General features: G+C 41.0%; 1 protein-coding gene across 2 annotated transcripts in view; it reads right to left on the bottom strand.

The window, feature by feature from the left end:
* Positions 1 to 4,644, bottom strand: part of LOC116753191 (serotransferrin-like) — a 31,732-nt gene extending 27,088 nt beyond the window's left edge. The window contains exons 1-2 of one of the 2 annotated variants that reach the window (XM_032630716.1): positions 4,450 to 4,644; positions 2,320 to 2,492 (exon numbers count right to left, since the gene is read on the bottom strand). In XM_032630716.1, the coding sequence (XP_032486607.1) occupies positions 2,320 to 2,492; positions 4,450 to 4,492 (216 nt within the window). In that variant the 5' untranslated portion in view covers positions 4,493 to 4,644. The remainder of the gene's footprint in view (positions 1 to 2,319; positions 2,493 to 4,449) is intronic. The other variant, XM_032630715.1, reaches the window with a different exon arrangement.
* Between the last annotated feature and the right edge of the window lie 18,457 nt (positions 4,645 to 23,101).

Genomic DNA, 23,101 nt, shown 5'->3' with positions numbered 1-23,101 from the left:
CCGGGAAGATCCCACATGCCGCGGAGCAACTAAGCCCACGCGCCACAACTGCTGAGCCTGCACTCTAGAGCCCGTGAGCCACAAGTACTGAGGCCGCGTGCCACAACTACTGAAGCGCACGTGCCTAGAGCCTGTGCTCCTCAACAAGAGAAGCCACCTCAGTGAGAAGCCCATGCACCACAACGAAGAGTAGCCCCTGCTCGCCAAAACTAGAGAGAGCTTGTGCGCAGCAATGAAGACCCAACGCGGCCAACAAAGAAAATAAATAAATTTATTTATTAAAAAAAATAATTTATTAACGGTCTAAATTTACCACATAAAATAAATAAGCTTGTCAGATTTCATTAATAAACAAAATCCAGCAATGTACAATTTTCAAAAGACACACTTGAAAGATCAGCACACAGAAAGTTGAAAATAAAGGAATGGAACGAGATATAGGAAGAGGATACTAACCAAAAGAAAGTTGATGTAGTATGTATGCTAATATCAGAAAAATAGAGTTTAGTTAAGAAGTACTGCCAGAGATAGTGATTTTTTCATAATAATAAAATATCAAATTCACCAAGAATGATATGGGTTATGCTCTCATACACTGCTGGTGAGAGTGGAAATTGGAATAACCACATTGGATTTGCTTAAAAACCAAATACATTTGGCATCGTCTTCAAAGTCAAATACTCACATATCCCATGGCACAGAAACTCTGCTCCTACATATATATTAAAGAGAAACTAGTAATTCTTGTGTCCCAGGAGATTTGTATAAAAGTATTCCACAAACACTGATTAGAATAACAAAAAACTGGAAAAAATCCAAATGTCTCATGACCAGAAAAGAAAACATAAATTGTGGTATACTAACACAATGGACTTTTGTAGAGCTCTGAAAATGAATGAACAATAGCTATATTCAACAACATGTGTGAAAACTTAGCATAATATTGAGGAGGGAAAAGCAAGTATGAGAAGACAACACATAGCGATGGCATGTTTATAAAATATTTTAAGAAGCAAAACTGTGCAATCATCCACACATACCTATATGTCTTAAATTAAAATAAAAGGCAAGAAAGTTTTAGGATTCTGTTTGCGCTGGATGGGGAAACACACACTAGTTGTAAGTAGGGCCAGTGGCTTACACTACCCCAAGTGGTGTTGTTCCCATAGAATCCAATGTTGCCACACAGTAGCCCTAGAAATAAGCTATTGGCAGTGATGAAGTTTTGAGAACCTCTGGTGGGTTTGTGGATAATATTATTTTATATTATTAACATATTTAAAAACAAAGAGGGGTATGCATACACCAAAGCTGAAATTATGTCATAAATCAAGAGTTATAATTAAGCCATGATAGTAACTGAGGTTCAATAAACACACACACACAACAGACCAGTTGTTTATACCAAATCACTGATTCCTTGAGTTAATCATGCTCCATCTGGCTGACTCTACCTCTCCCACCTCATTCCTCCTTCCAGTCTCCTGCTTGCTCTGCTCCAGTCACCCTACCTTCCGTACAGAAACTCAAACAAGCCCAGCTCTCCTCTGTCTCAGGCCCTTTGCACATGCTATGCTTCACTACCTGGCGTATTCTACCATAGCTTTTGGCAGGCTTACCCATGCTCATCCCTGGGGTCTCAGGTTCATTGCTTCCTCTCAGAGAGATTGTCCCTGACACCCAGGCCAAAGCAGGTTTCCTCTGAAAGTTCTGTTTCTTTCTCTCCATTGTACATGACACAATTTGAAATTTCACATCTACTTGTTTGCATGTCTTTCTTCTCTCCTGACTAGACTGTAAACGCCTCAAAAGTAAGGAGCATGTGTGTTTAAATTCACTACTGCAGCCCCATTGCCCAGCACAGGGTCTGACACACGTTCAAATGTGCAGGAACAATGTTAAAGGAGTGAAGAGTATTTTGGAAAACCTAGAAGACAAAAGGATCGGCTATCAACAGCAATCATGACTATGTATTCCTCTTCCCTGAGTGTACCATTCATCTACTTCTTGTGATGCATCAGGAACCTCCAAAATAGTGTTACATAGCCATTCTGATAGCATGTATTCTTGTTTTCTTCTTTGAGTTCAGAGAATTTGGTGGCTCAAAAGAGTCCCCTTTCAGAACATGTTAGATTTTGCTTTAAGACTCATTAAAGGTGACTGCTCGTATTTCCATTTCTAAAGTGATTTTACTAGCACTAGGGGCTGACTGCCCCACACAGCAGCCTCCTACCTATGAGTACAGAATGATTCCAAAACAACAGGAGAAAGAGAAAGTATGGATTTTCTTCTTCTCTCCTTTAGGCAGCCACGACTTACCATGATGGCCTTGATGCAATCGATGTAGGAGGTCTTCTTCACACAGGAGACAAAAGGACCAGTATCAGTGAGGACTTTATTCATATTTTCACGGAAACTGGAGCACTTATTGGCCTCATGACTTGAAACGGTGCACCACCTCACAGTTTTCTCTGAGACAGCCAGACACGGCCCTAGGGGAGAGAGGTCAGAGGTCCTGTGCCAGTGGGAGAGACAGCAGCACCCTCTGGAGGGTCGTGAAGTCTACTTCCCCTCCATCATGTCCACTCCCACTCCTGTCCGTGAACAACAAGAGACAGAGTTTCCACTGCATTCTGAGTCTGGGGACGAGTGACAGGCACCCTAATGTCCTCTTAGCTTCCCACTGACCAGACTGTGCTGGCCAGAGGGATGCCGACTTGACTATCAGCTCTCAATTGGAGACAATAAGCTGCTCCTCTGTGTTCTCTGAGCCTCCTTCATTCACCTCATGACCTGTGGCCTGCCATGGAATACAAGCTTCAGGATACACAGGGGATTTTCAGCTACGTCAAGGTGTTGGCTCAATGCTACAACTCTGGGAAGCCAGCAGGGAAGGAATTACATCATCCAGTAATTACCATCTTTTAGAGATGAGGGAACTGGGCTCAGAGAGTGATGCTTTACCCTAGGTTACCCAGCCTGTTAGTAGCTGAGACTGGCCTAGAAATCAGGTCTCCAGACTTTGGTCTCTGCCCAGGGAACAAAAGAAGATAACATTCTGAGTTGTTTTCCATGTGCTTGGCCAGTACATAGGGGTACATGATTGATGAGGCAATAAATTTGCCTGTGATGCTTATCTGTCATCCTCTGTTCCAAGAATAACTAGAAACTCCACATATTCAATGTTTCTCTCTGTTTCCAATGACCCCTGCCTCAATTTTACCATTAGGCTTTCTGGCTGACACTATGAGAAGCTAAAGCCAGCCATGTCTGTAGCAATTAATCCATGGGGTTGCAGATGTGTTGTCCCCATGATATGAGCATTTGGCACTGTCCACAAAGCCCTCTGTCATCTCCACTCTGTGGATCAACAGCACAGGGCTGGCTCAAGGAAGTGGATGAATATTCACAATGCACAAAGCAAGAGAGGGGGAGGGAACAGTTCTCCAGGATGGAAAAAGAGGGTCCACAGGAAGCCTGTCCCCCAACCACCCTCTATCTCACCTCTGCCCATGGGATATCAAAGGAGGCAACAAGGAGTCAGTGGCAGACTCTCCCAAAAACCACTCCTCCAGGCCCTCCCCAAACTGCCTCTCCTGAGATCCCAAAGGCAGGAATTTGTCCTCAGTCATGCATTTACCTTCCACAGCCCTGTGAGATTCTCTGAGGTTAGGATTGGGGGCTGGGTGGGTAGGCAAAGGCAAGTAAGGTGGGTCGACTCTCAAGGGTTAACTTTAAGACAAGTAACTAAACACAGAAGGCTCCAAAGGTATACAAATGCACCACGACTGGCCAGCAAAAGTTAGAGGACAAAGGGGGCCTAACAGTGACAGGCTCCAAAGCACAGATGTGTGCAGCAAAGTCCACTCCACTAGTGCCTGGATCCACAGCCTCATTTACTCTCACGGGACCTTTCCAGGTCAGGCTGTACTACCCCCCTCACCGCTGGGGACGCAAAAAGTTTGGCTTCAAATCCCATGCTCCAAACCCTTCAACTGCCCTGCCTCATTAGTGGGGCATGGTCAGCACCAAGGGCACCCATGGGACATCAGACTATCAGTGGAGGTGGGACCAGATCTGGGGAGGCCTTGAATGCCATCCTAAGCAGTTTGGATTTGATTGAGACCGCAGCAAAGGGATTTGATAAACCGTGATGGAAGTGCTCTAATTTATTGTGTTTCGCTACTACAAGGTTTTCTGGACACGAGGAGGAAGCAAGGAAGGGGTGAAAATGTGGCAGAGGCACAGGCAGGACTAGAAGGTGCGCGCAAGCGCAGAGCTGTCCCTGAGACAGTGATGAAGCAGATGCAAGGGTGCAGCGGGGAGAAGCGAAGGAAAGGTCCGGGCTTCCAGCTCCAGCGCGGAGCCCAGGGATGGTGTGGCGGGCTCCAGTATTCAGGGGGCACCCGGGCCGGCGACTCTGCGGGCCTTCCCAGCGACCGCACTCACCCAGGACCGCGCAGGCTAGCAGAGCGCGGACGGCGAGCCTCATCCTCCCGGGTCTGCGAAGCGGAGTGCCGAGCACAGACGGACCGGCTTCCTGCGCCCCGCGCCCCTTTATCCCCCGCGGGGCTGGCCAAGCACAATCTTTGACCCCCTTTGTTTGTGCAGCTTGCTTGCCCAATCGCCCGTCAGCCCTCCCCCTTCATTCCTCGCTCAGGCTGATCACCTCATTTCCTGACCTCTGGGACAGATTCGTGGGTGGAATCCAACACAAAAATGCTGACTGGAAGGGAATTAAAGAAAAATCACCCCGTTGTTAACGCGCGCTTGCTCTGTGCCAGGAGCAGAGTTGCAGCGGAAAGAGGCGGGGGTGGCTCTGCTTCTGAATCCCAAGGTGCCACAGCTGGTCCTGAACCAACCTATGTGCTCATTCTACAGATGGAAGAAGGAAGGGACTGGCCCAAACGCACACCAGAACAGGAGAATGACAGGCAGGGACCTTCCTGGGAGAGGGTGTGAGAGAAGAATAAGACTGACCACAAGTCAAAGACAACAGGCTCAACCTCTTTCACTTGTTCCCAGGTGTATCCAGAAATCCCACTCCTTCTTGGGCCCTTAAAGGCCCACGGAGGAGCTGTCCGTCCCCATGTGTCCTCCTGAGCACAGGATCCTGGACTGGTAAACTTCCTTCCCTTCATGCAGCCTGCTGGACACCTAGGCTAGGGACAGAGTCACAGGAGAGACAATGTCTCTCCTACAAGAAGCTGCCCTGGAATGTGATCAAGACTCTGTGACACTCAGGACAAGTGACACATGAACACAAAGAAAGGGACCCAGGAGAGGATGTGGCCTGATCTCATTGCCCTGGGTCATCCCTGGCTCTCTCCAGAAAAGTGGTCTCCAAACCATTTTGATTGCCCATCCTTATCCGGAAAACTAGTGAGGCTGTACATTGTGTGTATATATATATATATGTATAAACACTTTATATATATATATAAACACTTTTTAAACTAATATTGTGTATATTTCAATCATGAAAGGAATAGAAAATTTGTAAACAATGGGACAAAGATGAAACACTCATTTTTAAATGTCTCTCTATATACTCTGCCTTATACACAATGAAAAATATCTTAAGGCAAAATATACACTTAGGGAAGGGGCAAAGTTCCTGATAGTAGATGTAAGTCCATATTCCAGAGAGTCAAGATAATTTTAGGGTTTTCTTAAGTTACTTATCCAACCCAATCAGATTAGCATTGTTTTTGGTTTTATTTACACTAATTTACACCAGACTTAGAAGATATCTCAGTAGTGCCATTTTATTTTAGTTCACCTGTGTTTGTGATATCGGAATTATCTTCTAGGTCTAGTTTCTTTGCAGGAATCTTTCTAAGGCACTCATGCATTTTGTGAGATCTGATGAGTTAAATCACGTTACTTGATCTGTACATCCATTTTACTGGGCATATGCAAACCACAAAATGTGGAACCACAAAAGCCAAAAGTAAAGCACAGTTCAGGGAGTCACAGCCTTCCAGCATCCCCTTCCCCACCCCACCCCTTGTGAGGCTTTCCCCATCTTCCCTCAGGAACCTCAAAGGCCCTCCATGACATGCGTCTGCCTGCCTTGCAGACCAGGTGGGAGGCAGTGCCAATCCTCATATGAAACAAGAGTGAGTGTTAACTTATTCATCTTTTGCATGAGGAGTAAATATAATCGGAAGCTAGCATAAACTCCCCACGCCCCAATAGATTGTCTCATGTACAGGGGCCTACACACGCCCCATTTCAGAGAGCGCTACTTTAGCAGGGGCTTTCTGTTTACAGGGGGGACATAAGACAAGCCTGGCCCTCCAAATCCCTGCCTCACCGTGAAGAAGAGTGGCGGCTGCTGCGCTTGTGTCCCTGCCCTTGTGGACCCTCTGGCTCAAGCCATGGGAAACCCAGAATCTTGGCAGAAGGGGTGAATTCCTGCTGCCCACTGCAGCAGGCATTAGGGGGTGGCCTGCCCTCATGGGGCACCTTGAGGTACAGAAAGAAGAATGGAGGGGGAAAGTCAGGGGCAGGGCTGGCTGGGAGAGACTCCACAGAGCAGGATGCCCACACTCAGCTCATGCCTTCTACAGGTCCTGCAGTGAGCTTGCAGAGTCTGCCCAGAAGCAGGAAGGAGAGTTGTCGAATGTTGAGCTAATCCACGAACACATGGGAGCTTGGTGGAGGGCATGCGAGGCAGATGGACCTTGATCCTCCCCCCTGGGCCCCTTCTGCACTCACACAGTAAACCTTTCCTGAGGCAGCTCCTCTGGGGGCAGGCCTACAGCCTGGCCTGAGCCCTCAGAGAGAGCACTCTGGCCAGGCTGAGCCCTCTCTGGGCCAGCCAAGCCTATGCCTTGCCTCAGTGGAGCCCCCTGAGTCTGAGCCTAAGACACGCAGGGGAGGAAGTACAGAGCCCACGGGATCTGAAGAAGGGCCAGACGAGACATGGAGAACAGGATCCCGCACCATCTACTCACAAGAGCCTTGGTTCTTGCTCAGGAGGACAGGATAGAGGCCTGTGTCTGCCACTCCTAGGAGGCAGGGGTGAGGCCAGCTGTGGGTGTACATGAGTGCATGACCCTTGTTGTATGTCTGTGCCCACATCTATAATGTGTATGGGGGCGTGTGGTGGTGAGAGGTGAAAGTGTCAGTGTTCTGTGTCCTTGGTGGCCCATGACACTTGTCCCTGTGCTCTCCCTTATGGTGTTTAATTCTTTACTAGAAACACTCTGGAGTCAGGAAGCTCATTGTCCCTCTTTTACAGCTTAATGATGGCTAATACTTGCTGAGAGATTCACTGGGCCCTCACCACAGCCCTCTGAGATCGGTGCATTAGAATCCTCATTTTACAGATGAGATGAGGACACTGAGGCCCTGAGGGGTTGTTAACTTGTCCAAGGTCAGCTGGCAAGCCAGGTGCAAAATCAGGCTGTCTGGTTCCAGAGCGTATGTACCCATCCACCAGGGACACTGCCTCTCCCATGAAACAGGGACACACACACAGGCCAAGAGGCTTGTCTGGGGTCACACTGAGAGAGAAACAGACCAGAGGCCTCCAGGACTGCCATTTCTCTACAGACACACAGCCCCCATTTTCTGCTGCAGAGGGGCTTGTCTCTGGGAGAAGTGTGGGTGCCCCAGCTGCAGCACCTCAGGCATGCACTGGCTTATCATGCTCAGATGGAAGGAAAGGATCATGTTTTCAGCTGTTCCACATGCCAGGCACTGTTCTGGGGCAAGACCTTGTGATCTTGACTAACTGCCTAAGGAGGTAAGATCAGTCCCCCATTTTTTAGCTGTGAACATTACAGTAAAATGACAGGTCCTCATTCACAGAGCTCTGGAACCTGAACTCAAATCTCCTAAGTCCCAGCCATCTCTAGACCACAGCTGCCTTCTTGATATTGATCTTTTCTCCTTTTTTTTTTTAATATTGATCTTGTCTCCTTTTCTCATATTGATCTTGTCTCCTTCTTTTTTCTATATTGATCTTCTCTTTATTTGTCCAGAGAGGAAGGGAGAAAGGGAGGAAGGGAGGGAGGAGAGAGAGAGAGAAGAGAACTTCCAGTTACAGATGAATCTAAGTCATGATCCAAATATTCCACCATAAGCTGAATAAAACTCTTAAATTTCAACAGGATTGGCCCTCTTGTTGAAAGAGGTGGACTTGTGTGTACATGCAGGGAGGTTGGTTAGCTGACCTAAAGGAGATGGCGTGAAGGCATTGGTCCTCTGAACCAATATTTGTTTCTAAATGTTGCCTCATTTACAAAGAAGCAGAGCAAACAAAGGGCCTCTGTCTGCTTGAACCCGTCCCTCCTCCCCCTCTACCTCACTGCTCTCTGCCCAACACCAAGGCTTGTCCTCTGAAAGACCTGCCTGTGGTCATTGGGAAGGTGGGATCAGGCAGCCGGAGAACTATACTCGTAGACTCCTTATCCTGCAGACCTGCCAGCTCAGGGATGTGTGGCGTGATAGTTGGTAACAAAGAGCAGAGTCTTTTTAGGAAAATGCCAGGTAATTTGTAATGTCATACACCACCACCTCTGTCTCTCTTTTAGTTCTACCCCACAGAAGTCCCTGAACAATGGATGGCTCTTGGGTTTCTATTCTTTCTCCAGGGGAGCCCATAAAAATATCCTTTCCATAAAGAATAGTCCAGGACCAGATAGCTTCACGGATGAATTCGACCAAACATTAAAGAAGAATTCTTCTTACACACACTCTTCCTGGTAATAGAAAAAGAAGGAATACTCCCTGACTAAATTTTTAAGGCAAGTACAGCAAAAACCAAAAACTGTCAAGGATATTATGAGAAAGATAAAAAAAATTCTTTTTATGAACATAGATGCAATCCTAAGCAAAATATCAGCAAATTGAATCCAGCAACATCTAAGAGGGATACTAAATCATTACCAAATTGAGATTATTCCAGGAATGCAAGTTATCTTAAAAAAAAATCAGTGTAATTGATCACATTAACAGAATAAAGGAGAAAAGTTATATGACCATCAGTGGGTAGAGGAACAGCATTTGGTAAAATCCAACAACCATTCATTTTAAAACACACTTAGCAAACTTATTCTAGGAAATTTGCTTAATCTGATAAAGAGTATGTACATGTGTGTGTGAAATATACATAAAAGAAATATATATGTAAATATACATAAGAAATGTATATGTGAAACCATCATATTCAGTGGTGAAATGGTGAATGAAAGTTTTCCCTTTGAGATCAAGGAAAAGATCAGAAGGTCTACCATTATCATTTCTATTCAACATTTTTACTTGCAGCCCTACCTGCCAGTCTGCTCAGGTATGAAAAAGATATAATAACATAAAAGGATTGAAAAGGCAAAAATAAAACTCTTATTTTCACTAATGATATGATTGAAAATGTATAAAATTCTAAAAAACTAGATTAAGTATTAGAAAAATAAATGTTAGATAGGCTTCCGGGAAGATGGCGGAAGAGTAAGACGCGGAAATCATCTTCCTCCCCACAGATACACCAGATACACGTGGAACAACTCCTACAGAACACCTACTGAACGCTGGCAGAAGACCTCAGACCTCCCAAAAGGCAAGAAACCCCCCACGTACCTGGGTAGGGCAAAAGAAAAAAGAATAAACAGAGACAAAAGGATAGGGATGGGACCTGCACCAGTGGGAGGGAGCCGTGAAGGAGGAAAGGCTTCCACACACTAGGAAGCCCCTTTGTGGGCGGAGACTGCAGGTGGCGGAGGAGGAAAGCTTCAGAGCCGCGGACGAGAGCACGGCAACAGGGGTGCGGAGAGCAAAGCGGAGAGATTCCCGCACAGAAGATCGGTGCCGACCGGCACTCACCAACCCACGAGGCTTGTCTGCTCACTGCCGGGGCGGGGCTGGGAGTTGAGGCTAGGACTTCGGTCGGAGCGTTGGGAATGGACTGGAGTTGGTGGCGTGAACACAGCCTGCAGGGGGTTAGTGCACCACGGCTAGCCGGGAGGGAGTCCGGGGAAATGTCTGGACCTGCCGAAGAGGCAGGAGACTTTTTCTTCCCTCTTTGTTTCCTGGTGCGCGAGGAGAGGGGATTAAGAGCACTGCTTAAAGGAGCTCCAGAGACGGGCGCGAGCCGCGGCTAAAAGCGCGGACCACAGAGACGGGCATGAGACGCTAAGGCTGCTGCTGCCGCCACCAAGAAGCCTGTGTGCGGGCACAGGTCACTATCCACACCCCCCTTCCGGGGAGCCTGTGCAGCCGTACACTGCCAGGGTGCCGGGATCCAGGGACAGCTTCCCGGGGAGAACGCCCGGCGCGCCCTAGGCTGGTGCAACGTCATGTCGGCCTCTGCCGCCGCAGCCTCGACCCGCACTCCGTACCCCTCCCTACCCCCAGCCTGAGCGAGCCAGAGCCCCCGAATCAGGGGCCCCTTTAACCTCGTCCTCTCTGAGCGAAGAACAGACGCCCTCCGGCGACCTACACACAGAGGTGGGGCCAAATCCAAAGCTGAGCCCCTGGGAGCTGTGAGAACAAAGAAGAGAAAGGGAAATCTTTCCCAGCAGCCTCAGAAGCAGCGGATTAAATCTCCACAGTCAACTTGATGTACCCTGCTTCTGTGGAATACATGAATAGACAACGAGTCATCCCAAATTGAGGAGGTGGACTTTGAGAGCAAGATTTATTATTTTTTCCCCCTTTTCCTCTTTTTGTGAGTGTGTATGTGTATGCTTCTGTGTCAGATTTTGTCTGTATAGCTTTGCTTTCACCATTTGTCCTAGGGTTCTATCCGTCCGTTTCTTTTTTTAATAACTATTTTTTATTTTAATAACTTTATTTTATTTACTTTATCTTCTCTTTCTTTCTTTCTTTCTTTCTTTCTTTCTTTCTTTCTTTCTTTCTTTCTTTCCTTCCTTCCTTCCTTCCTTCCTTTAGACAACGAATCATCCCAATTGAGGAGGTGGACTTTGAGAACAAGATTTATGATTTTTTCCCCTTTTCCTCTTTTTGTGAGTGTGTATGTGTATACTTCTGTGTGAGATTTTGCCTATATAGCTTCGCTTCCACCATTTGTCCTAGGGTTCTATCCGTCCGTTTTTTGTTTTTTTAAAAAATTTTTTTATAATAATTATTTTTTTATTTTAATAACTTTATTATATTTTATCTTACTTTATTTTATTTTACTTCATCTTCTTTCTTTTCTGCCTTCCTTCCTTCCCTCCGTCCTTCCTTCCGCCCTCCCTCCCTCCCTCTCTCCTTTCTTTCTTTCTTTCTTTTTTCTACTTCTACTAATTCTCTCTTTCTACTTTTTCTCTCTATTATTCTGAGCCGTGTGGATGAAAGGCTCTTGGTGCTGCAGCCAGGAGCCAGTGCTGTGCCTCTGAGGTGAGAGAGCCAACTTCAGGGCACTGGTCCACAAGAGACCTCCCATCTCCACATAATATCAAATGATGAAAACCTCCCAGAGATCTCCATTTCAACACCAGCACCCAGCTTCACTCAACGACCAGCAAGCTACAGTGCTGGACACCCTATGCCAAACTACTAGCAGGATAGGAACACAACACCACCCGTTAGCAGAGAGGCTACCTAAAATCATAACAAGTCCACAGACACCCGAAAACATACCACCAGACGTGAACCTGCCCACCAGAAAAACAAGATCCAGCCTCATCCACCAGAACACAGGCACTAGTGCTCTCCACCAGAAAGCCTACACAACCCATTGAACCAACTTTAGCCACTAGGGACAGACACCAAAAACAATGGGAACTACGAACCTGCAGCCTGCAAAAAGGAGACCCCAAACACAATAAGATAAGCAAAATGAGAAGACAGAAAAACACACAGCAGATGAAGGAGCAAGATAAAAACCAACCAGACCTAACAAATGAAGAGGAAATAGGCAGTCTACCTGAAAAAGAATTCAGAATAATGATAGTAAAGATGATCCAAAATCTTGGAAATAGAATAGAGAAAATGCAAGAAACATTTAACAAGGACCTAAAAGAACTAAAGATGAAACAAGCAATGATGAGCAACACAATAAATGAAATTAAAAATTCTCTAGATGGGATCAATAGCAGAATAACTGAGGCAGAAGAAAAGATAAGTGACCTGGAATATAAAAGAGTGGAAATAACTACTGCAGAGAAGAATAAAGAAAAAAGAACGAAAAGAACTGAGGACTGTCTCAGAGACCTCTGGGACAACACTAAACGCACCAACATTCGAATTATGGGGGTTCCAGAAGAAGAAGAGAAAAAGAAAGGGACTGAGAAAATATTTGAAGAGATTATAGTTGAAAACTTCCCTAATATGGGAAAGGAAATAGTTAATCAAGTCCAGGAAGCACAGAGAGTCCCATACAGGATAAATCCAAGGAGAAACACGTTAAGATGCATATTAATCAAACTGTCAAAGATTAAATACAAAGAAAACATATTAAAAGCAGCAAGGGAAAAACAACAAATAGCACACAAGGGAATCCCCATAAGGTTAACAGCTGAACTTTCAGCAGAAACTCTGCAAGCCAGAAGGGACTGGCAGGACATATTTAAAGTGATGAAGGAGAAAAACCTGCAATCAAGATTAGTCTACCCAGCAAGGATCTCATTCAGATTTGATGGAGAAATTTAAACCTTTACAGACAAGCAAAAGCTGAGAGAGTTCAGCACCACCAAACCACCTTTACAAAAACTGCTAAAGGAACTTCTCTAGGCAAGAAACACAAGAGAAGGAAAAGACCTACAATAACAAAGCCAAAACAATTCAGAAAACGGGATAGGAACATACATATCAATAATTACCTTAAATGTAAATGGATTAAATGTGCCCACCAAAAGACACAGACTGACTGAAAGGATACAAAAACAGGACGCATGTATTTGCTGTCTACAAGAGACCCACTTCAGACCTAGAGACACATACAGACTGAAAGTAAGGGGATGGAAAAAGATATTTCATGCAAATGGAAACCAAAAGAAAGCTGGAGTAGCAATTCTCATATTAGACAAAATAGACTTTAAAATAAAGACTACTAGAAGAGACAAAGAAGGACACTACATAATGATCAAGGGATCAATCCAAGAAGAAGATATAACAATTGTAAATATTTATGCTCCCAACATAGGAGCACCTCAATACATAAGACAAATACTAACAGCCATAAAAGGGGAAATCGACACTAACACATTCATAGTAGGGGACTTTAACACCCCACTTTCACCAATGGACAGATCATCCAAAATGAAAATAAATAAGGAAACATAAGCTTTATATGATACATTAAATAAGATGGACTTAATTGATATTTATAGGACATTACATCCAAAAACAACAGAATGCACATTTTTCTCAAGTGCTCTCGGAACATTCTTCAGGATAGATCATATCTTGGGTCACAAATAAAGCCTTGGTAAATTTAATAAAATTGAAATTGTATCAATTATCTTTTCCGACCACAACACTATGAGACTAGATATCAATTACAGGAAAAGATCTGTAAAAAATACAAACACATGGAGGCTAAACAAAACACTACTAAATAACGAAGTGATCATTGAAGAAATCAAAGAGCAAATCAAAAAATACCTAGAAACAAATGACAATGGAGACACGACGTCCCAAAACCTATGGGATGCAACAAAAGCAGGTTTAAGAGGGAAGTTTATAGCAATACAATCCTACCTTAAGAAACAGGAAACATCTCAAATAAACAACCTAAACTTGCACCTAAAGCAATTAGAGAAAGAAGAACAAAAAAACCCCAAAGTTAGCAGAAGTAAAGAAATCATAAAGATCAGATCAGAAATAAATGAAAAAGAAATGAAGGAAACGACAGCAAAGATCAATAAAACTGAAAGCTGGTTCTTTGAGAAGATAAACAAAACTGATAAACCATTAGCCAGACCCATCAAGAAAAAAAGGGAGAAGACTCAAATCAATAGAATTAGAAATGAAAAAGGAGAAGTAACAACTGACACTGCAGAAATACAAAAGATCATGAGAGATTAGTACAGGCAACTCTATGCCAATCAAATGGACAATCTGGAAGAAATGGAAAAATTCTTAGAAATGCACAACCTGCCAAGACTGAATCAGGAAGAAATGGAAGATATGAACAGACCAATCACAAGCACTGAAATTGAAACTGTGATTAAAAATCTTCCAACAAACAAAAGCCCAGGACCAGATGGCTTCACAGGCAAATTCTATCAAACATTTAGAGAAGAGCTAACACCTACCCTTCTCAAACTCTTCCAAAATATAGCAGAGGGAGGAACACTCCCAAACTCATTCTACGAGGCCACCATCACCCTGATACCAAAACCAGAGAAGGATGTCACAAAGAGAGAAAACTACAGGCCAATATCACTGATGAACATAGATGCAAAAGTCCTCAACAAAATACTAGCACACAGAATCCAACAGCACATTAAAAGGATCATACACCATGATCAAGTGGGGTTTATTCCAGGAATGCAAGGATTCCTCAGTATACACAAAAAAATCAATGTGATACATCATATTAATAAATTGAAGGATAAAAACCATATGGTTATCTCAATAGATGCAGAGAAAGCTTTTGACAAAATTCAACACCCATTTATGATAAAAACCCTGCAGAAAGTAGGCACAGAGGGAACTTTCCTCAACATAATAAAGGCCATATATGACAAACCCCCAGCCAACATCGTCCTCAATGCTGAAAACCTGAAAGCATTTCCACTAAGATCAGGATCAAGAGAAGGTTGCCCACTCTCACCACTCTTATTCAACATAGTTTTGGAAGTTTTAGCCACAGCAATCAGAGAAGAAAAGGAAGTAAAAGGATTCCAAATCGGAAAAGAAGAAGTAAAGCTGTCACTGTTTGCAGATGACATGATACTATACATAGAGAATCCTAAAGATGCTACCAGAAAACTACTAGAGCTAATCAATGAATTTGGTAAAGTAGCAGGATACAAAATTAATGCACAGAAATCTCTGGCATTCCTATACACTAATGATGAAAAATCTGAAAGTGAAAAGAAAACACCCCCGTTTACCACTGCAACAAAAAGAATAAAATATCTAGGAATAAACCTACCTAAGGAGACAGAAGACCTGTATGCAGAAAATTGTAAGACACTGATGAAAGAAATTAAAGATGATAGAAATAGATGGAGAGATAGCCCATGTTCTTGGATTGGAAGAATCAACATTGTGAAAATGACTCTACTACCCAAAACAATCTACAGATTCAATGCAATCCCTATCAAACTACCACTGGCATTTTTCACAGAACTAGAACAAAAAATTTCACAATTGTATGGAAACACAAAAGACGCTGAATACCCAAAGCAATCTTGAGAATGAAAAACGGAGTTGGAGGAATAAGGCTCCCTGACTTCAGACTATACTACAAAGCTACAGTAATCAAGACAGTATGGTACTGACACAAAAACAGAAAGATCAGTGGGACAGGATAGAAAGCCCAGAGATAAACCCACGCACATATGGTCACCTTATGTTTGATAAAGGAGGCAGGAATGTACAGTGGAGAAAGGACAGCCTCTTCAATAAGTGGTGCTGGGAAAACTGGACAGGTACATGTAAAAGTATGAGATTAGATCACTCCCTAACACCATATACAAAAATAAGTTCAAAATGGATTAAAGACCTAAATGTAAGGCCAGAAACTATCAAACTCTTCGAGGAAAACACAGGCAGAACACTCTGTGACATAAATCACAGCAAGATCCTTTTTGACCCACCTCCTAGAGAAACGGAAATAGAAAGAAAAATAAACAAATGGGACCTAATGAAACTTCAAAGCGTTTGCACAGCAATGGAAACCATAAACAAGACCAAAAGACAACCCTCAGAATGGGAGAATATATTTGCAAATGAAGCAACTGACAAAGGATTAATCTCCAAAATTTATAATCAGCTCATGCAGCTCAATAACAAAAAAACAAACAACCCAATCCAAAAATGGGCAGAAGTACTAAATAGACATTTCTCCAAAGAAGATATGCAGACTGCCAACAAACACATGAAAGAATGCTCAACATCATTAATCATTAGAGAAATGCAAATCAAAACTACAATGAGATATCATCTCACACCAGTCAGAATGGCCATCATCAAAAAATCTAGGAACAATATATGCTGGAGAGCGTGTGGAGAAAAGGAACCCCCTTGCACTCTTGGTGGAAATGTAATTGATACAGCCACTGTCGAGAACAGTATGGAGGTTCCTTAGAAAACTACAAATAGAACTACCATATGACCCAGCAATCCCACTACTGGGCATATACCCTGAGAAAACCGTAATTCAGAAAGAGTCATATACCGAAATATTCATTGCAGCTCTATTTACAATAACGCGCAGATGGAAACAACCTAAGTGTCCATCATCGGATGAATGGATAAAGAAGATGTGGCACATATATACAATTGAATATTACTCAGCCATAAAAAGAAACGAAATTGAGCTATTTGTAATGAGGTGGATAGACCTAGAGTCTGTCATACAGAGTATGTCAGAAAGAGAAAGACAAATACCATATGCTAACACATGTATATGGAATTTAAGGGAAAAAAATGTCATGAAGAACCTAGGGGTAAGACAGGAATAAAGACACAGAGCTACTAAAGAATGGACTTGAGGATATGGGGAGGGAGATGGGTAAGCTGTGACAAAGCGAGAGAGAGGCATGGACATATATACACTACCAAATGTAAGGTAGATAGCTAGTGGGAAGCAGCCGCATAACACAGGGAGATCAGCTCGGTGCTTTGTGACTGCCTGGAGGGGTGGGATAGGGAGGGTGGAAGGGAGGGAGTTGCAAGAGGGAAGAGATATGGGAACATATGTATATGTATAACTGATTCATTTTGTTATAAAGCAGAAACTAACACACCATTGTAAAGCAATTATACTCCAAAAAAATAAATAATTAATTAATTTTTAAAAATGTGAAAGAAAAGAAAAATGTCAGGCAGTGTTGCTGGATATAAGATAAATATACAAAAATCAATTATATTCTTAGATTAAATTTTTTTTAATGAAAATGCTATTTAAAGTAGTATAAGAATCACAGATGACCAAGAATAAGTCTATCAAAAGATGTCTAAAATTTTTACACACCAAACTGTAGAATATTGATGAGAAATACTAAAGAAACTCTAAGTTAATGAAAGGCTATACACAGAAAATGGAATGGTGACTCAATATTATAAAGATGTCAGTTCTCCTCAAATTATAATATATAGGTTCAGTGAACTCCCAATCTAACTCCTAATAAGTTTTTAATATTTTTTAGTGGGGATTGACAATGTAATCCTAAAGTTTATAAGGAAATGCAAAAGACCTTAAATAGACATTTGTTTGGTTGTGTAAGTTGTAGCATTCCAAGATTAGAACAAAATGCATTTGATTTTTCTAAACTTTTCTGCCTAACTCTAAGTACTGACATCTGAAATATAATTGACATGTCTATCCAATTCAGCTGTTCATTATCAATAAAATTACCTACGTGCTTTCTATAACTTGACACTGGATTAGTAGTATGAATTAAAATTATATACAGTCCACTAAATAAGTATTTGTAGACATACATCCACCACAGTTGGTATATAATTTAGTTCTTATGTTTATTCCAATTCTTTCACATTAAAAAGCAAATTAAACTCTTCACTAGCTATGGTTTAAGGTCTATTTCAGATTCCTCTTCTCTTCCAGATTTGTCTTCTCTTCCTCCGCCTTCTTTTACATAGATATATGCCATTTTCAAATATACACATAAGTAGAGAAAATGATGTAATAAACTCCCATGTACACCTTACCCAACTTCATCAATTGTCAACATTTCGCCAATATTATTTCATCCATCCTTCCGCTTCCCCATTTTTTTCTGGAGTAACAGACAGTGCATTACTTCACCCACAAAAGTGTGTATCTCTAACAGCTAAGGGATTTTTAATATTTAACCATAATGCATTTATCACACCTGTCATAAATGAACAATTATTCCATATTATTATCTAATTCCCAGTTAGTATTCCAGTTTACCTGGTTGTCAAAAATTTTTATTACCTCATTCAAATTAGAACCTAAAACAAGATCCAGGCATTGAATTGGTTATATATCTTAAATCTCTTCTGCTTTTTTCTTTTACCCTTTATGCTATTTACTTGTTGAAGAAACTGCATCATTTGTCCTTTGGAATTTCCAACATTCTGGATTCGGCTGGTGTGATTTAACATGTTATTTTGCATTTAACAGCATTTTACAGAAAGTCCCTCAATTTGGGTCTGTCTGAAATTGCTTCATGATTTGATTCAGGTGTGCATTTTTGACAGCAACATCACAGAAGTGAGGCTGGGTTCTCAGAATATTGCATTAGAAGGAACACAATAGTAATTTGTTCCATTATCACTTCTGTAACCTTTATTTGCTTGGTTAAGGTGGTGTCTGACAGGTTTCTACACTGTAAATTTTCCTTTGTAATTAATGAGTAGTCTGTGGAGAGACACTTTGAAACTACTTAACATTTTGTTCCTCATCAGACTTTCATCCTCCAGTTTTAGCATCCATTGATGATTCTTGCCTGAATCATTATTACTATATTGATTACCAAATAGTGATTTTTCTGATTATATCATTCCTTGTGCATTTATCAATTGCCATTCTAAAATAGACAAGTACTTCTCTTTCTCCATTTATTTATTGATTTCCTTTTATTTGTTTTTATCAGCATGGGCTTGGGGGTTTCTTTTATATTCAGTGGGTTATAATACTTTACTATTATTCTTTTTTTCCATTTTTTATTGTGGTAAAAAACACATAACATGAAATTTATCATCTTAACCATTTTAAAGTGTACAGTTCAGTGATATTAAGGACATTCATATTGCTGTGCAAATTGTCACCACCATACATCTCCAGAATTCTTTTCATCTTGCAAAATTGAAACTCTACACCAGTAAACAATAATTCCTCATTTTCCCTTACCCCCAGCCCCTGGCAACCACTTCTCTACTTTCTATCTCTATGATTTTGACTACACTAAGTGCTTCATTTAAGTGGAATCATACACTATTTGCCTTTTGTGATTGTCTTACTTCACTTACCATAATATCCTCGTTTCATCCATGTTGTAGCACATGTCAATAATTTCCTTCTTTTTTAAGGCTGAATAATATTCCATTGTATGTACATACCATATTTGCTTATCCATTCATCTAGCAATGGGCACTTGGGTTGCTTCCACATTTTAGCTATTGCAAACAATACTTCTATAAACCATGAGTGTATAAATATCTCTACAAGACCCTGCTTTCAATTCTTTTGGGTATACACTAAGAAGTGAATATCTGGATCATATGGTAACTCTACATCTAATGTTTTTTGAGAAATCTCCATACTGTTTTCCACAACGGCTGTACATTCCCACCAACAGGGTTTTAATTAATCCACATCCTCACCAACACTTACTACTTTCTGGTTTTTTTAATAGGAGCCATTCCAATGAGTATGTGGTATCTTAATGTAGATTTAATTTGCATTTCTCTAATGATTAGTTATGTTGAGCATCTTTTCATGTGCCTATTTACCATTCATATAATTTCTTTTCAAAAAAATTAAAGTTCTTTGCCGATTTTTGAATTGGATGTTTGTTTTTCTCTTGTTGAGTTTTAGGAGTTTTCTATATATTCTAGGTATTAATCCCTTAGCAGATATCTAACATGGAAATGTTTTCTCCCATTCTGTGGGTTACCTTTCACTGTTCATAGTATCTTTTGATGAAGAAAAGTTTTAATTTTCATAAACTTCAATCTGTCTGTTTTTGCTTTTGTTGCCTGTGCCTTGATGTCACATCCAAGAAATCACTGCCAAATCCAATGTCATCAAGCTTCTTCCCTATGTTTTCTTCCAATAGCTTTATACTTTTTATGTCTTAAGTCTAGGTCTTTAAATAATTTTGAGTTAATTTTTATATGGTATTGGGTGAGTGTCCAACTTCTTTCTTTTGCATGTTTATACCCAGTTTTCTTAGCACGATTTGTCAAAAAGACTATCCTTTCACCTATTGAATGATTGAACCCCTTTGTGGATATATGTCAGTGATTATTTCTGGGTTTTCTATTCTATTACTTTGATCTATGTGTCTGTCTTTATGCTAGCACCATACTCTTTTGAAATCTATAAAATATAATGTTATGTTTGTTGCTATGTTTTGACAACAGGAAATGTGAGTCCTCCAGCTTTGTTCTTATTCAAAAGTGTTTTGGCTATTCAGGATCACTTGAGATTCCATATGAATTTTAGGATTTTTTCCTATTTCTGAGAAAAAAATGTCATTTGGGTTTTGATAGGAATTGCATTTAATCTGTAGATTATTTAGGGTAGTATTGACATCATAACAATGTTAAGTTTTCTAATCAATAAACATGGAAGGTCTTTACATTTATGTCTTCTTTAACTTCTTTTAGCAATGTTTTGTAGTTTTCATTGTACAAAACTTTTACCTCTTTTGTTAAGATAATTCCTAATCACCTTTTTTTTTTAACATCTTTATTGGAGTATAATTGCTTTACAATGGTGTGTTAGTTTCTGCTTTATAACAAAGTGAATCAGTTATACATATACATATGTTCCTATATCTCTTCCCTCTTGCATCTCCCTCCCTCCCACCCTCCCAATCCCACCCCTCTAGGTGGTCACAAAGCACCAAACTGATCTCCCTGTGCTATGCAGCTACTTCCCAGTAGCTATCTATCTATTTTACGTTTAGTAGTGTATATATGTCCATGCCACTCTCTCGCTTTGTCACAGCTTACCCTTCCCCCTCCCCATATCCTCAAGTCCATGCTCTAGTAGGTCTGTGTCTTTATTCCCATCTTACCCCTAGGTTCTTCATGAGCTTTTTTTTTTTTTTTCTTAGATTCCATATATATGTGTTAGCATACAGTATTCTGTTCTAGTCAGACAAGATACTTTATATTATATCTATCTTTAAAGTCTATTGAGACTTAATGTGTGGCCTAACATATCCTGAAAAGAATGTGTATTTGCACTTAAAAAGAATGTGTATTCTGTTGTTATTGGGTGGAGTGTTCTGTATATGTCTGTTTGATCTAGTTGATTTAATGAGTTGTTGAAGTCCTCTATTTCCATGCTTATCTTCTAACTGGTTATTCTGTCCATTATTGAGAGTGGGATATTGATGTCTCCAACTGTTACTGTAGAACTGTCTATTTCTCCCTTTAATTCTGACAAATTTTGCTTTATATATTTTGATGGTCTATTGTTAGGTTTGTAAATGTTTGTAATGCTTATATCATTTTACTGTATTGAAATCTTTACTAATATATAATGTTCTTCTTTGTCTGTTATAAACTTTTTTGATTTAAAGTCTATTTTTTCTGATATTATTATAGCCAATCCTGTTCTCTTTTGGTTACTATTTGGATGGAATATTTTCTTCCATCATTTCACATTCAATCTATTTGTGTCTTTGGATAAAAGTAAGTCTCTTGCAGACAATGTTTTATTATATCATGTTTTTTTCCATTCTGCTAATTTCTGTCTTTTTATTAGAGGGTTTAATCCATTTACATTGAAAGTAATTGCTGATAAGGAAGGACTTCTGTCATAGTACTATTTGTTTTCTACATGCCATACAGCATTTTTCTGTTCATTTCCAGCATTACTGTCTTCTCGTGTTTAGTTGATTTTTTTTTTTGGTAGTGAAACATTTTAATTTCTTTCTCATTTCCTTTTGTGTGTATTCTATACCTATTTTCCATGTGGTTACTATGGAGATTACATCTTAAAGTTCTAACACTCTAAGTTGAACTTATACCATCCTAACTTGAATAACATACAAAAACTGCTTGTTTACAGCTCCATTCCCCACCCCCTTTCAATTGTTGATTTCATAAAATTACATCTTTATACATTGTGTCTGAAAACATAAGCTAATAAATTTTTATGCATTAGTCTCTTATATAAGTAGAAAACAAAATGTGGAATTATAAACCCTTGTTACAATAATACTAGCTTTTATAATCACTCATGTATTTTCCTTTACTGTGATCTTTATTTCTGCATAAGGCTTCAAGTTATTGTCTAGTGTCCTTTGATTTCTTTCTTTTTTTAATTAATTAATTATTTTTTTTATTTTTGGCTCTATTGGGTTTTCATTGCTGTGCACAGGCCTTCTCTGGTTGCGGCGAGTGGGGGTTACTCTTCCTTGCAGTGTGCGGGCTTCTCATTGCGGTGGCTTCTCTTGTTGCGGAGCACAGGCTCTAGGCACGTGGGCTTCAGTAGCTGTGGCTCACAGGCTCTAGAATGCAGGTTCAGTAGTTGTGGTGCACAGGCTTAGGTGCTCCATGGCATGTGGGATCTTCCCGGACTAGGGCTTGAACCCACTTCCCCTGTGTTAGCAGGTGGATTCTTAACCACTGCATCGCCAGGGAAGCCCTGTGTCATTTGATTTCAACCTGCAAAACTACCTTTAGTATTTCTTGCAGGGCAGGTCTAGTGGTAACAAATGTCCCCAGCTTTTGTTTATCTGGGAAAGTCTTAATTTCTCCCTCACTTTTGAAGAACAATTTTGCCAGATATAGGATTCTTGATTGATAGTGTTTTTTCTTTTGGCACCTTAAATGTATCAGCCCACTGCCTTCTGTCCTCCAAAGTTTTGTTTTTAAATATTTATTTATTTATTTGGCTGCGCTGGGTCTTAGTTGGGGTACGCGGGATCTTCATTGCCCATGTGGGATCTTTGTTGTGGCATGTGGGCTCTTAATTGTAGCATGTAAGATCTACTTCCCTGACCAGGGATTGAACACAGGCCCCCTGCATTGGGAGTGCAGAGTCTTAACCACTGGACCACCAGGGAAGTGGTGGTCCTGCAAAGTTTTTGCAGAGGAATTTGTTAATAACCTTGTTGAAGATCCCTTGTATGTCAAGAGTTGCTTCTTTCTTTCTGCATTCAAGATTATTTTTTTGTCTCTACTTTTGACAGTTTGGTTATAATATGTCTTGGTGTGGGTCCTGGGTTCATCTTACTTGGTGTTCACTGAGCTTCTTGGATTTATATTCATGTCTTTCATCAAACCTGGGAAATTTTTGCCCATT

The sequence above is a fragment of the Phocoena sinus genome, chromosome 4 (genome assembly GCF_008692025.1).
Source record: "Phocoena sinus isolate mPhoSin1 chromosome 4, mPhoSin1.pri, whole genome shotgun sequence".
Classification (NCBI taxonomy): domain Eukaryota; kingdom Metazoa; phylum Chordata; class Mammalia; order Artiodactyla; family Phocoenidae; genus Phocoena; species Phocoena sinus.
The sequence above is the reverse complement of the archived record's forward strand: the minus strand, read 5'-3'. Positions and strand labels throughout refer to the sequence as shown.